This window comes from Protobothrops mucrosquamatus, unplaced genomic scaffold (genome assembly GCF_001527695.2).
Source record: "Protobothrops mucrosquamatus isolate PMUCROS unplaced genomic scaffold, P.Mucros_1.0 scaffold1954, whole genome shotgun sequence".
Taxonomy (NCBI): domain Eukaryota; kingdom Metazoa; phylum Chordata; class Lepidosauria; order Squamata; family Viperidae; genus Protobothrops; species Protobothrops mucrosquamatus.
Window position 1 is genome coordinate 14918 of NW_015388073.1, and position 15189 is coordinate 30106.

The 15189-nt window shown below is 34.5% G+C and overlaps 1 protein-coding gene across 1 annotated transcript in view; it reads left to right on the forward strand.

The window, feature by feature from the left end:
* Nucleotides 1-15189, forward strand: part of UBR1 (ubiquitin protein ligase E3 component n-recognin 1) — a 71118-nt gene that overhangs the window by 12964 nt on the left and 42965 nt on the right. Inside the window, exons 5-20 of the mRNA XM_015823694.1 lie at nt 1099-1229; nt 4072-4213; nt 5714-5776; nt 5951-6074; nt 6727-6831; nt 7940-8028; nt 8598-8696; nt 9365-9522; nt 10021-10120; nt 10483-10611; nt 11490-11676; nt 12141-12202; nt 13532-13642; nt 14014-14079; nt 14173-14274; nt 14641-14704. Coding sequence (XP_015679180.1) covers nt 1099-1229; nt 4072-4213; nt 5714-5776; nt 5951-6074; nt 6727-6831; nt 7940-8028; nt 8598-8696; nt 9365-9522; nt 10021-10120; nt 10483-10611; nt 11490-11676; nt 12141-12202; nt 13532-13642; nt 14014-14079; nt 14173-14274; nt 14641-14704 — 1732 coding nt within the window. The remainder of the gene's footprint in view (nt 1-1098; nt 1230-4071; nt 4214-5713; nt 5777-5950; nt 6075-6726; nt 6832-7939; nt 8029-8597; nt 8697-9364; nt 9523-10020; nt 10121-10482; nt 10612-11489; nt 11677-12140; nt 12203-13531; nt 13643-14013; nt 14080-14172; nt 14275-14640; nt 14705-15189) is intronic.

The window sequence follows — 15189 nt, forward strand, 5'->3', positions numbered from 1 at the left end:
AAACATGTGGTTGCATTCAGCCTCCCCAGGACCCTGTCCACATCTTCAGGAGCAACAGAGTCAAACTCCTCCCATACAACCGTCTCAAGACCTGCTCCCGTCTCCTCCCCCTGGGCCAACCAGTCGGAGTCCAAGCCTTCTCGAATCCGCGCGACTTTGTCATACAGATACTGCACAAAGTCCTCTGCCCTCCCCTCCATGATTCCAATGCATACATATATCCTAAGTAGGTGGTCCTCTTCTTAATAATAAAACTTACCATCCCAGACTAGCTTAATCAGAGAGACTGGTAAGTTATTCTTATAAATGAGATTGGTAAGTTATTCTTATAAATGAGATTGTTCTCATTTAATATCCACTTATTCAGTGATTGTTCAAAGTTACCATAATGTTGAGCAAGGGATATTCCTGACAGGTCCTCATAGTTGTAACTGTCAACTATGCCGACTCATGATTATGACATCACATCATTCCATAATCATGTGACCGCCATTTGAAACCTTCACTGCTGACTTCCAAAAAACAGCCAGTGGAGAAGCCATTAGAAGGTCACAAATGTGACTATGGGATACTTTGACTAGATGGGATTATCCTAACAGTGGTAACCAGGACTGCCAGAATGGCCGTCGTAGGTTGCAGAGTCATGTGACATTACGTCTTACAATCACATCACTGGTTGTAGTTGCTATCAGTTGGAATTTTTCGAGGTTTTTTTTTTATCCAGTTTGGTGTAGTGGGTAAGGCATCAGGTTAGAAACCAAGAGATTGTGAATTCTAATCCTGCCTTAGTCACATAGCCAGCTGGGTGGCTTTGGGCTAGTTGCTTTCTCCCAGCCCTAGAAAAGAAGCAATGGCAAATCTCTTCTGAAAAACTTGGCTAGGAAAACTGCAGGACTAGTCCTGGGAGTCACCAGATGTCAGATGGTACAAGCCCCCTCCTACAAACCAACAGAGAGAACGAAAGAGGTATTTCTTATTGAACAATAGCTACTAAAAGATACTTCTTTCAATTAGTAGTGAAAGTCTGCAACACTGCTCATGCTTGCTTATTATCTTTAATGTGGATCTAACATGGGTATATTTAATTTTTTTTTGTAGAATTTGGAATGCCAGTTGAATGAAGAGGTAATAGCACAAGCAAGGAAAATCTTCCCTTCAGTTATAAAATATATTATTGATATGACTGTTTGGGTAGAGGAGAAAGAGCTGCCTTCAGAGCTTATGACTAAGTAAGTAATTTGTTAGAGTTGACTTCTAAGTGTCTTACCTGTCTCCATTCCAAGATTGTTAGTAATAAAGTAACAAACAATGCATCATTCAATCAGGATTAGGCAAGAACTTTGAATAACTTAGCAAGGAAAAAAACAAATGATGAGTAGGAGTGGAGAATTATATAGATAGAATCACACAGATAATTTAAGTATCTTGAAATTCTCACCCTGCAAGTGAAATTATTTCCTGTCTTCATACTCTGTAACAAATTAGCTTCACAGACAATGGTTTTTTTCCCCTTGCAATTGTCAAGGCAAGGTACTTAAAAGTCTTTCTATACTTAAGGCCTCATACTGGTATAGAGATTGCTTAACTTTGAAAGATAGTCCTAGTTATTACAAAGAAAATCTGGGATTTCTGTCCTTCAATTCTCCCCCCCCCCCCCCAGAATTAGCCATCCTTCTGATTGTATTTTGCACAAGTTTTGATTTTTTAAGATTTATAATTACAATGATCATAATTTTTGGTATTTCATTTCTATCGGAGGAAGAAGTTTTAAAACAATAGTAAAAGAGAAAGACTACATTTAATTGAGCTCAACTAGAGGAAGAGGTTTCTTTTCGCAATAGGGCAGTTATATTCATGAATTTCAATCCTTATTTATTAACACGCAATCCAGCTCATTCCATCAGAGCAGTCACCATAATCACATCACCATCATGAAACAAATTTATAAAACAGTTGGGTGTCCATACGACACATGCTAAAATTGTTAAATCAATATTCAATATTTTTTTACTTAATTTTTATTAGGAATTTTGATTACAGTAGTAAAAACTAATACAAATTAAATTTGAAAAAAGAAAAAAGTGAAGGAAAAAGGAAGAAAAAAAAACATAATAAAGAATATAATAAAGAAAAAGAAAAATATATCAAGAAGTGATTTCCAACATTCCTCACAATAAGTATAAACAAATTTGATAACTGTTCATCCCCTTTAAAGTTACAAATATCTCTTTATCCCATATACCATCCAATATTTATGTGCAAATCCATAAAACATCAACTTTTCAATTCTGTGCCAGCAAAAAGTCCATAAAGAGTTGTCAGAACTTTGCAAAAAAAATTTATTTTAACTTGAACAACTAACTTGATATGCCCTGCTTTTACTTTTAACAATCTTAATCTTTAATTCATTCAAATATTGTTTGAATTGATTTGATTTTTCTTCTTCTTTATCCCATCGCATAGATTTCGTTAAGGCTTTAACAAGCCTCTTTGGTAGAGTCAATTGAAAATATTTTCTAGTTCATCCTTTTGCTTTATCATTATATTTCCCTTTTTAAAACTTCAGAGAGGTTCTTTTGTTATTCAAAAAAGTATCTTTTTCCAAATCATTCTCTTGGCTTGTCATTTATAATTCCACTTTGTCTTGTTAGATAATTTTTTCCCATATGTATCATTCCATTAACATCTTTTAGATGCAGTCTATCCATAGAAGCAGACATTATTGATATTGTTGTGTTGATAGTGTTGATATTGCAGTCAGTAATTTCTGACTCCATCCTTCAAAGGCCTCCTTTAATATTTTGTGTCATTTTGTAAGTCCTAGTATTAACTGATGTCAAGAACTGGCTTTGTATTTTATTCTGCTTAGAATCTTTAGTCCTTTCTTGTATCCAATTTCCAAAACCAAAGTAACTTATCTCAGTTAAGACTTGCAGTAACCAGGATAGCCAAAATAAATCTGTTTTCCACAAGAAACTATTTTTTATAGATAATTCCAAAATCTTACAATAAAAGTCAATATTCCCAATTTGTCTGGACCCTTATTATTTGTAACTTTCTTAGATCTTATTTAGCTTTTTGCTGTTTATTTCAATTTCTTGAAGTTCTAAAGTTTGTCATTAATTTTTATTTTGTTCAGAGTTGAAGTTGAAGATAAAACTCACCCAATGTCTTTATTATAGGCAATTTCCAAAAGTGATTAGAAACTGAGGTTTACAAACTTAGTGTCCTTTAAAAAGCTATATCACAGTTGCAAGCAAGAAAGCTGATTCCTTTGTCTCCTGGTGCTCAAACCCACATAAAATAGTGCCTTCATGAAGAGCAGCCATCCAGAGCACGTGTGAATGTCTCCCATCATCTCCTTATCCTTATCTGGTTCCTTGGTCTTTGCTGCAGTCATCAGTTCCGCTTTCCTGGAGATGTCTTCAGTTTCCCATGCTTCCCCCAGAAGTCAACATTCTCAGATTTTTCTATACTTTGCTTATCACGTTGTCACAAACTGTTGGAAAACTCTCAGCCAGGCAAGGGGGAGCAATCAAGTGTGACTAGCCTTGAGTTTTTATGCAGCCATAATAGACTTAGACTTAACCCCTCCTAAGTTCCATGGGGAGGCAAGCAGTCTGGGGAGAGTCCTGCATTACAGGTAGAATGTAATAAAGCTCAGTTGAAGTTAGAAAGTCTACACCTAGAACACCTAGAACAACGAACGTGGACCGTATTTGTCTTAGTCTGTAATCTGGTTCTCTCTTCCCCTTTCCTCCCTCTCATTATTTCAATGAGCTAAGAAAGAAAGGTTCAACAATTTTCTCTACAAAAGGTGTAACGTATCTAGACCCACGATTAATTCTTCCTTGAAGGAACATAAGAATGAATAATTGAATCAAGGACTCTTTAATATAATTGGGAATGTTTTTGAAAGCAAGTATTGATAATGATGAATTTCTTAGTTTAACTATCTTTACTATAGATTTATTTTTAGCTTGTGCTATTCCTGTGGCCAACTTTAATTTTGAAGTTATTTCAGTTTTTCTCTGGGGTCGTCAGTCATCTTTTGCTTTTTTTTTTTTACAGTAGAGAGAAGCCAGACAAACACTATTGTGTCCTTTTCAATGATGAGCATCATTCTTACGATCATGTTATCTACAGTCTACAAAGAACTCTTGGGTGTGACCTTGGAGAAGCCCAGTTATATACTACTGCTATAGATAAAGAGGTTAGTAGTATACTGCTGTTATGCTGCTTTGGTATCCAGCCTGATGCAAGGAGAAATGGAAGAAGGACATCATTTTTTTTATAAATGCTGAGATTTTGCTTTTTGATAGAGCTTGGCTGCATAGTTCTGTCTTGCACAAATTGGTGTAAGATATTTGCAGTGTGCATTATTTGATTCTGAGTTATCAGTATAATCAATATCTTATATAAGAATGAGTCCTTATGGTACATTTTGTTATAGAGTTACAATTTTCAGAACAATGGGTTTTCTTTTAAATCAATTGACATTTTAATTATTATTAATTTAGCAGGATTAATTATTCTAGAAATTTAGTAAATGAATAGGGCTGATCACTTTTTTGTTCCCATACCAAGTTCTCTTCTCATTTTATATTAGGGTGAAAGATAAATTTGTGTTTTAAGAATAAATTATTATGTCACTAGAATTTGAGCTCAGTTTGACTTTTCCCTGGAAATTCTAATGTTTAGAATCACATTTGTGCCAGTATGCATTTTAAATCTGGCCTTTTCAAAATATTTAAGGAATTTATTTCTGAAGAATCATTTCATATTTACAGTTCAAATCTAAATCTTTTTTCTTGAGGTTCTTGTTATATTGTTCCCACCCATCAGATATGGTACCAGAGGAAAATATTCTTTTTAGCAACAGATCACAGCTTTAAAATTTCTTCTTCAGAGAAGCTCATTTGATTCTAAGTTACAAGATTTTGTAATTCTAGGTAAAGATCTTTATATTCTTACAAGCCTTTAAAGATTTTTGCCTTTTTAGCTTTGTTTTACTGTATATTGATCCAGCCATCTCCCAGGAAGTGCTTTGGATGATCCATACTCGCATAAGGGTTAACAAAATAAACAGTTTGTCTGCCATTTCTTCCCAGAGGTGCCCTGTGGGTTGTGCATTTTTCATGGTATTTGGGATGAAGATTCAAGGATTGGATATCTGCAGATGGGTTTATGTGCAAGTATATATGGTAATGCAAAATTCACTGATTCGGGAATGGAATGGCAACTCTAGAATGTCTCATTCCTCTTCTGAACTATGCCTTACCTCTTTCAGACCATACCATTATGGAGAGTGTTTGGTGTTAATGGACATAAATTGTCCAAACTCTGGATTGCAATAATCCAGAGAAGGAACAGAAGAATTAATGGACCATGAACTAAGAATATTTTTAAAACCCTGTGATCATCCAGGCCATATGCTAATTTCTGACAGTGAATTTATTCCTTTAAAAGAGCGACATGATGGCATTATCTCTGTAATAATTTTAAAAGTCATGGATGTTGATATATATCTAACAAAAGCTAATTCAAATTAGAATTGTAATACAAAATGACTGAATATTTGTACAACTTTCATTTAAATCAGCTTGAAAGCAACTTTAATTTTTTTCCATTTTGATCTTGCCTTTTGTTTGCACATTATAATAACATTGTCCTGCCTATCTCTATTTTATTTTGCTTTAAAAAAATTATACAGGGTCGGAAGGCTGTTAAGAAGGGGTCATATGTTATTTGTCAGGAAGCAAAAGAGGAGATTAAGGTAACAATAGAATTATTAAAATATGTAACAGTTTACTATTCTGTATATTTATGAAGATAAGTTCATAGTGATGATTTTTCTTGATTTTAGCCCCTCATTTTTGTTTGATTATCTTTGATCAGTAGAATGCTTGTTGTATTCTCATTCAAATTTTAAATACTCTTTATTTTTTAGAAACATTCAAATAATGTTTCCCAAGGTCCCCTTAATGTGATGGTTCTTCATGCAGATGTAATGGCTCATCAGAAATTTGCTTTGCGTCTTGGTTCTTGGTTAAACAAACTTATGAGCTATTCAAGTAAGTATCCTAGATTATTTTGTGTTGTGCATAGATTGCAAAATACTGAACAAGGGATTTATTGGTTTTGGCAAGTATTTCCTTTGTTTATAAAACTAGTAAAAATGATTCTGTTCCTCTATGAAAATTTTTTCCTGCTACTGCTAGACCACCATCTCTTAAAACAGTGATGCAAAACTTCTCCTGACTTGAGGGCCACACTGAACTTTGCACAGCTTGCCAAGGGTCACCTTCCAAAAGTAGATGGAGGCAGAACTGCATTTTTTTATTTTTGTTTTTATTTTGTTTTTGTTTTGTTTTTAAGGGAAAAAATTATGTCTTAGGTGTTTGGGCATTGTTTTCTTTTATCCGCACCCTCAAATAAAATCAGATCAAATTGGGGGGCTCTATCCATTTTGTTTGGTAAAGTTCTTCAGGAACCTTTATACCTTTTTTCTTCAAAGGAATTGCATTGTATCATTGATTATTGTTGCAAGATGATTACAGAAATAAACATGAAAGTGATTGCATAAAGTTACTCAGTGTAGGAGTCAGGACATTTTGAAATAGCTTTCTGCTATATGTGAAGATTTTTTGTGTGATATTTTTCATAAGGATTTCAGTTAAGTCCTCCAGTAATCTAAACCTTCATATTTACATGTTCCTCTTTTAGGTGATTTTCGTCAGATATTCTGTAAAATATGTTTAAAAGAAGTTGATTCAGGGAAACCTTGTCAGATAAGCACACTGATGCTTTGGGATGCAAAACTTTATAAAGGTAAATTGAATCGTGGGGAAAAACTGTGGGACAGAGCTATTGCCAACTGAGAATTTTCTAGAAGCTTGTGGTGGGCCCCTGTAAAAAATAAAATAGAGGAACCTTCTGTTATAGTCAAAGAAAATAATATAAAACCCATAACTCCTTTTTTTATTCATTGTGTCAAATGTATTTCCTTGTGAGAGGTACATTGTTTCCTTTAATTGAATCCTTTTAGGCATTGTCATGAGGTTAGTGATAAGGCTAGGCAAAACATATGGCGATAATAAATAACAATAGTAATTATTACTATGTATAGTCCAAAAATAAACTTCATTTACTAATTAATAGTAAATTTCAATTAGTGAATATGTTTTATACTCTGTTTCTAGACACTAGTTCTTATTTACCTAATTTATTTAGCATCTACCTGGGAAGCCTAAGATAGCAATCTTATATTTTGATATAATCATCCTCCTCCTCCTCTCTCTCTCTCTCTCTCTCCCCTTCTTTCTCCCTCCCCCCTCTCTCTCTGTTATACTTGCATGGTGTCCATCTTCCCCTCAGTCCCCTTGAGCAGCCTTCCTGCTGGTTCTCAAAACTGTCCCCCCAGTCCAATATCTGCTCTATTCACAAGACCATTATAGGCTACCCACATAGGCGTTGCTAGCTTTTCCTTTGCTTTGAAGTCTTCCCTGCCCTACTGCTACTTAATCTCTTTCAGATATTTCTGAGGGTTTCACTCATTCTCCTTCTTCCCATTTCTTTCTTTGAGGGAAGGGTTTTTCCACCACAACCACTTCAGCCTCAATTACTGATAGCTTCTCTCTTCTAAGGTAGTTTGGTCTTTACTTGAAGGATCTGGTTTCTCCACTTACATAGCTTAACAGACCAGCAGAATAAAACTATCACAAATATGCCACTATTATATTTAAAACAGATGTGGTAGATATTTTATTTAATTTCTAAAAAATGGTGATATCTTTTTAGCAAAGGTTACCCCCTGAGATGATTCATACTTTAATAGCAGTTTAGATTTTCCATTTTTATATAGGCATTGCACTTACTAAAGATCTATTAATTTGGAATGAAACGTTTATGAGTGAAAATAAATTATGAATTTTTCTAGGAGCAAGGAAGATCTTACATGAATTAATCTTCAGTACTTTTTTTATGGAAATAGAGTATAAAAAACGTTTTGCTATGGAATTTGTTAAGGTAATTTATCTGCTATATTATCTTTTACCTTGGAGTAGAAAAGTTTTTCTTCATATTTAAACTGTTAACTCATCAGTAAAAAATAACTATTTGCCTTCTGAGAGCTGTAATATAAATACTTTAATTATTGTTGTATTCTGTACCAAGTTATAATGCAGAGGTGCACAACTAGAACTCCAAGACCTATGTGTGGTCTTACATACCTTGGTACGGATTACAAAACTTCTGTTTATTTTAATCTATCTACTGCTTTATCCTAACTTTTAAAATGAAAGCATGAAAAAACGACTAATTATATGTGGATTGAATTATATTAATTGTATTAATTAAATGGAACCTTAAACATAAATTTAAATAAAATTTAATCAATATTAATTAATCCATTAGATTCTCGTCCATTTTGCTCTCCAGATGTATCCCATTTTCCCAAATGTTATTAACCACGCTTTGATGCTTTTGTGAAGTAAATCTTCCTGAGAGAAAACAGATCTTTTACTTGTCAAATTTCTTACTCTTCAGATTGCGTACATCTCATAATTCAGTCAGTAAACAAATTTGTGTGTTCACAGTATTACAAAGCTTTGCAGAGAGAATATATCAGTGATGATCATGAAAGGCAGTTTTCTGTGACAGCACTTTCAGTTCAGATATTCACAGTACCGACATTGGTATGTATACTACTTTCCCCCTAAACTTTAGCAGAAGTATTTTTCCCTTCCATGGTCATAAATGAATGACATGTTTTTTCTAGGACAAGGATATAAATCCTGAGGCCCAAGCATATACAAAGACACATAGCATGCTTTAAGCTAGCTAAAATTTCCTCTTCTCTATAGTCCCTCTACATTGTTATGAAATCTGGAGCTTTCATTCTCTGAATCTTTCTCCTACAAATATTCATGCACAAAGTTTAAATAGAGTCCTGGCTCACATGGAAGCCAACATTACATATAGTTGTATGCACATTGGCTTTCCTTCAGTTAATAGCGACACTCAGTGAATGAACATTTCCAGAAGAAAGATGTTACTCTGGTGATATGGCCAGGAAAAAGATATTAGGAGCACTCACATGGTGATTTCTCTAAATGTCATAATACACAAAGAGGACTTATGAGAGATGGCTTTATCTTGTATGAAAGATAACTATTTATTAAGTGTAGTAAACGTAATGATTGATAGGAACGCAGCTAAGGTTCACCATTCTATTCAAAAGGCATGGTCAGGATGAATAGGCAAACCACATCTTCCTTTTTTCTACTTTGTTCTTACTCAAATAAGATGTGAATAAAGATACGGTCTTCTGTATTTTAGATTTTGAATACATTTTCCTTCTCAGGCCCGCCATCTCATTGAAGAGCAAAATGTCATCACAGTCATAACAGAGACACTTCTAGAAGAACTACCAAAATATTTGGATAAAAATGGCAAATTCAATTTTCAGGGTTACAGCCAAGAGAAGTTGGGCCGAGTATATGCAGTTATACATGATCTTAAGTAAGTTTTCCTATTAAAGCATAAAAGTACTTCATCTTGCAAATATTCAAATAGCACTTTGAATACTAGCAATGCTTGCATGATCAGCTGGATAAATGTCATAATTCATATTGCAGATGAATAGCTGTAAGGTTAGGCAAATCTTAACAATGTGTATTATGCTTAAACTGAATAGTATTTTGAATCCAGCACTTTCTAAGACTCTCTAATGATGTTTAACAAATAATAAATATATTAGATTATTCTGGCACTGTATTGAAGCAATGTAGTGGCAGTGGAGAAGAATAATTGTCTTGATATCACTGTCATCATAATAACATAGTCTCTTCCTGTATATCATAAAAAAAAGTAATTTCTCCTTTTAAAGAAAGTCATTTCTATCTTGTGCCATGTGTCAGATCTCCCAGGATGATAGTCATCTCATAAATAAAACTAGTTTCAGTCAACTCTGCTATGAAACTATGCTACATTTTAAAAAATGTTTATTTCTTATAATAGATATATTTTAATCAGTAAGCCTACTGTGTGGACAGATAAATTGCGAGAACAATTTTTGGAAGGGTTCAGATCTTTCCTGAAGATTCTTACTTGTATGCAGGTAAAGTATATAAACTGTACTTTTATTACACTCAAATGATAACTAGTACAGTGACTAATAGTATACTCCAGTGTAGCTGTACTCTAATATTTTATTATTTTGCGCTTATATTGTTTAAAATGGTTCTAAGGAACTCTGCTTCTATTAAGTGACTATAAATTAACTTTCTTCCCTATAATGAATTCCAATGAATTCTGCAAGTGTGCAGTTACAAAATAACATGTCCTATTGCATTGTCACATTTCATTCAAAATAAAAATTTCCTCAATTCAATTGACATTTCCTTATCTATTTCAGCCTATGGTCTTAACACTTCTCTGAGTAATTTTGACTTGAGTTATTTGGATCTTGGTTTGTTACAGGGAATGGAGGAAATAAAGCGACAAGTTGGGCAACATATTGAGGTGGATCCTGACTGGGAAGCAGCCATTTCAATCCAGATGCAATTGAAGAACATTCTCTTGATATTTCAGGAGTGGTGCGCCTGTGATGTAAGCTGCATAGGAGGAAGAGTTTGCAGGGATTTGAATAATTGAAGTTTCTTATGAGTAGATTCCTCTCCCTAAGTTTGATCAATGTGACTGTACCTCATTTTTTCCCCTATGCTGACTCAGGAATTCTGGGAGTTGAAGTCCACGAGTCATAAAAGAGCCAAGGTTGCCTACCCCTGCCCTAGGAGATTTTTAAAAATGAAATATTTAATTGAAATATTAAAAGCAGTTATCATTGAAAAGCCTTTAGGATTACTGTTATTTAGCAAACAAAAACCCCTTTCTTTACTACAAGATAATAATAATAATAATAATAATAATAATAGTAAAGTTGGAAGGGACCTTGAAGGTCATCTAGTCCAACCCCCTGCTCAGGCAGGAAACCCTATACCATTTCGGACAAATTATTATATTACATGTAGATTCTGATTTTGGTAGCTGTTGTGTGTAAAACAAGTGGTTTATAAATTTTCAAATGTTGCTTTTTTTGGAATGGCACCTCTTAAAGTCATTATAAATCGCTACAGAAAATGCAACTATTATTTCTTGATAAATTCAAGAATTATAAATCATAAAGCTTTGCATTTCTCAGAGTATAGTTAAGTATATATTTTCATTTAAAAACAAAATTTAAAAAAATATTGGTACGGAGGGTTGCTTTTTTTTTGCTAGAATTCACAAAACGTCTTGCTTTTCACTGAAAAAATAACAAGTATAGGGCTGTTAGAATCTCATTAAAATTTAATGCCGCATGATTTTAATCACTGATGTACTTATGAGCCAAATTTGTTTGCAGAAACATAGCTGCTATGATTGTACCATAAATTCAGTGCTATACATACTATTAACTATAATTGTAAAAATACTGTCATTTCCAGGAAGAGCTCTTGGTTACAGCTTATAAGGAGTGCCATGCAGCAGTAATGAAATGTAGCAACTCTGCAAGTAATTATTCACGGGACAAAACAGTGATCAACTTATGTGGCCATACTTTGGAATGGAAGCAGTTCAAGGTATCGACAGATCCTGTGAGCATCCATCTCCCATTGTCTAGGATGCTAGCTGGTAAGTGCCTGTTGATTATTGCTGAAAATTGAATTTCCCTTTTAAAGTCTGCTCAGATTTGATAAAAATAAGGCATTAGGTTTCTGAAGTGCAGGTTACAATTTGAATATATTTATTATCATGGATATTGTTGGCTGCTTGACCTGTATAAATGCAATTAATAGGGCTTACGTGTCAGAATAATAATTCATTAAGTGTGCATTTTGTGAAAAAATGTATTTTTCTCTCTCCTTTATCCTGCCATATTGTTCACAATTTTATTATTAACATTTTAATATTCCCATAGAGGTAGCATTTAAAAATCTTTTCAGTTAGTGCGGCAGCTTCTCAAACACTTGCTGGCAAATGTATATCTGATGTGAGAAACCTTGCATATAAGTCATTTTGAAATGCATAGTGATAACCAATGGGTCTTGTATCTCACCCTTACTCAAAAGTAACATCTCTGGTAATGTCTTTTCTAGGTCTGCACATACAGTTGAGCAAAACTGGAATAATTTCAAGACTCCAAGAGTTTTTTTCATCAGTAAGTATCTTCTGCAGTTCAATCAGTGTGAGAGTTAGAATGGTGGAGTAGTTAGTGTGCTAGATCCTTTTGTTCATATTCCAGTTTAAATTCACTGTCTGGATATAAAGCTCATTGCTACCAATCACTGATTCTGATCTTAATCTGCTTTGTTACAGTAATACAATTGGATACAATTGAAGGAAGAAGTACTCTGCTTTGAGATATTTCAAGGAAAATACAGAATAGCATGAGCTATTAGTAAAGGACTAATTCTGTATTCCAGGGGTTCACAACCCCCTAAGCTGCGGTCCACTACCGGGCCATGGCCTGTTTGGAACTGGGCTGCATGAGCAGCTGGCTGGTGCACATGCGCACGCAGCTCAACTTGCATGAGTGCTGGGCTGGCATGCATGCATCTGCATCAGCCCGCCACTTATGCAGGCTGTTTTCCCGCTTCCCCCACCAGGCTGCCAAGCTGTAAAGATTGGGGACTACTGTTGTATTCCACACTGGGTTCATAGGCTGTCTTGAGACTACAGTGCCACATAGAGATACAGAGTAGAAGTCCAGTCATCAAACTATCCTACATTGTAAGCCAGAAGAGCTCATGCATTATGGCCAAGGAAAGCTTCAATTTTCCTTGGCCATAAGGCATGGATTATATCCATATCAGCCCAAAATGTTAATAAGCACTTAGCTGCTTTGGCCTTTAATGAGAGAGCGGAACTGATCAGCATGCTTATACAATGTATAGTTTCCTGCAGAGAAAATGTAATCCTTCTCCTGTGGGTTTGAAATAGATCCACAAAACCTGAACACCAGTTTTCATTTAATTTTATCAGGACTCAGTTTTCCTACTTCAGCGCACCTCTGCGTTTAGGCACTGCCTCTAGACATAGATAGTTATACCTGATACAAGGGGGGTTGAAAATAATACATTGATGACAGCTTATTCTGAATTCCCTGGTGGCATATGTATAGTTTCATATAAATTTTACATAGCATTGTGGACAAAACAGTGACTTGTGGTGTGCAACATTGTAATTACCAAAGGCCAAGAAACAGTAACCCCGATGTTTATTGTACATCTTTGTCACAAAAGACCAGCTGTTGTGATCAAAAGCTAGAAAAATCTGAGAGGCCTGTGGAGAATGTGGCTGTGTTATCTAGTCCTCTTGAGTTTTGGAGAAGGGAAAATAATCTTCAGCTATTTTTGAGGTTATTTTTCAATCCACAAGTCATCTTCAGACAGGAAGGGTATTAGTTTGCAGTGGTTTATCTGCTGGCTATGATTAATTATGCAAACTATAATTGTTTTAAAAATAATATTTTCTGTGTTATTTTTAGAAAGAATTCCAAGTGCAGCTGCTGGTAGAATATCCTTTGCGCTGCCTAGTATTGGTTGCTCAGGTTGCTGCAGAAATGTGGAGAAGGAATGGACTGTCTCTAATCAGCCAGGTATTCTCCAAATGACCATGAATATATTTGTTTTTACAAGTATAACTCATAAGTTCATAAGCTGAGCACGACCTGTAGTCAAGCTGTCCCCCTAATCTTTCTGCAACCCAAAAAGCTATTTACTGAGAGTGTGGGAGATATTATTTGGGACAGATTGTGAGAGAATAGGTAGAGATCACTTTCTGGTGATGACTGGCTCTTAACTCTTATCTTAAAGCCAGCCAGCTTCCTTTTATGCAATTTGAGGTGCTAGTGAATTTGTATTGTAGCTATTTTGGACATTTTTAAATTGAAATTCTAATTCCGTGTTTATAAAAACAAAAGCTCAACTCTTTGCATGAAAAGGTATTCAACTTTTTTCTTTCTTTCAGATGTTTTATTATCAGGAAGTTAAATGTAGAGAAGAAATGTATGATAAGGACATAATCCTCTTGCAGGTGACTATGTCTTTAATTTTAATCTTGTAGTAACTGCTCCTTGTATATCCCTCCTGTTATTCTTTAGTGCTATTTATAATATTTATATCATAGATTGGGGCAGCATTTATGGAGCCAAATAGTTTCCTTTTGCTTGTCCTCAAACGGTATGAACTGCTTAATGCCTTCAAGAAGACTGTGCCAACTAAAGACCAGGTAAACAGACTATTATGTTCATTTGACTGTTGAAAACCAAATTATGTAGTAATCCATACAAACCTCATGTATAATATTGTTTGCCAAAACTGGAACAGGCCAAACATGATATTTTTCTACCAAAATGCATAGAATAATACATCAGGACAGTAATCTATGTATTTATTTCATATTCAAAACACACTTTTTGCTACACACACACACAGACACCCTGCCCCCACCCCCAAGGTCTTCTGCTGCAGCTTGCAACATAATTAGATGAGATGAAATTCAATTTTTGAATTTGTTTGATGAGTAATCTATAAATAGTTTTATTTTATTTCAGTCAATCATGTTTCAAGAATGCTATTTGTTTTAATCTTACAGGATTTCAATAAACAATGTAACACATTGATAGAAGAGATGCTTCAAGTACTCATCTATGTTGTAGGTAAGAAGGACAATTTTTAGAAAAGATGGGAATATTTTCCTTTTTGGACTTGTTTTTGCTATGTATAAAAAGAGTGTTGTTGAAAATAGAAAAAAATAATCTTATTAAGCCTATTGAACAGCTGCGCATCACTAAAATTTCAATTCAGTACTTGAAACCACTGCACAATGTCATTATCTAGACCACTGGTTTAGCAATATTATTAAGTGTGCCTGACACTATCATTGTATGGTTAATTGACTCCAATTAGGGGCCTATCTGGCATATTGAAGCGGCTGTATTCACAATTAGTTTGGACAACTGCACTTATATAAAGAAGCAGCCTTTCCTTTCATGAGATTATTACAGAAGAGAAAGAAATTAAACTGACAAAAGGAAAGAGAAATCACTAGTTTACAGATTTTTTGCAAGAGAAATAGCAAAATGTGAGACAGCTTCTCTCTGTGGTTTTCCAGAACTTGTTACGATTTGTTCAAAGTTTTGGA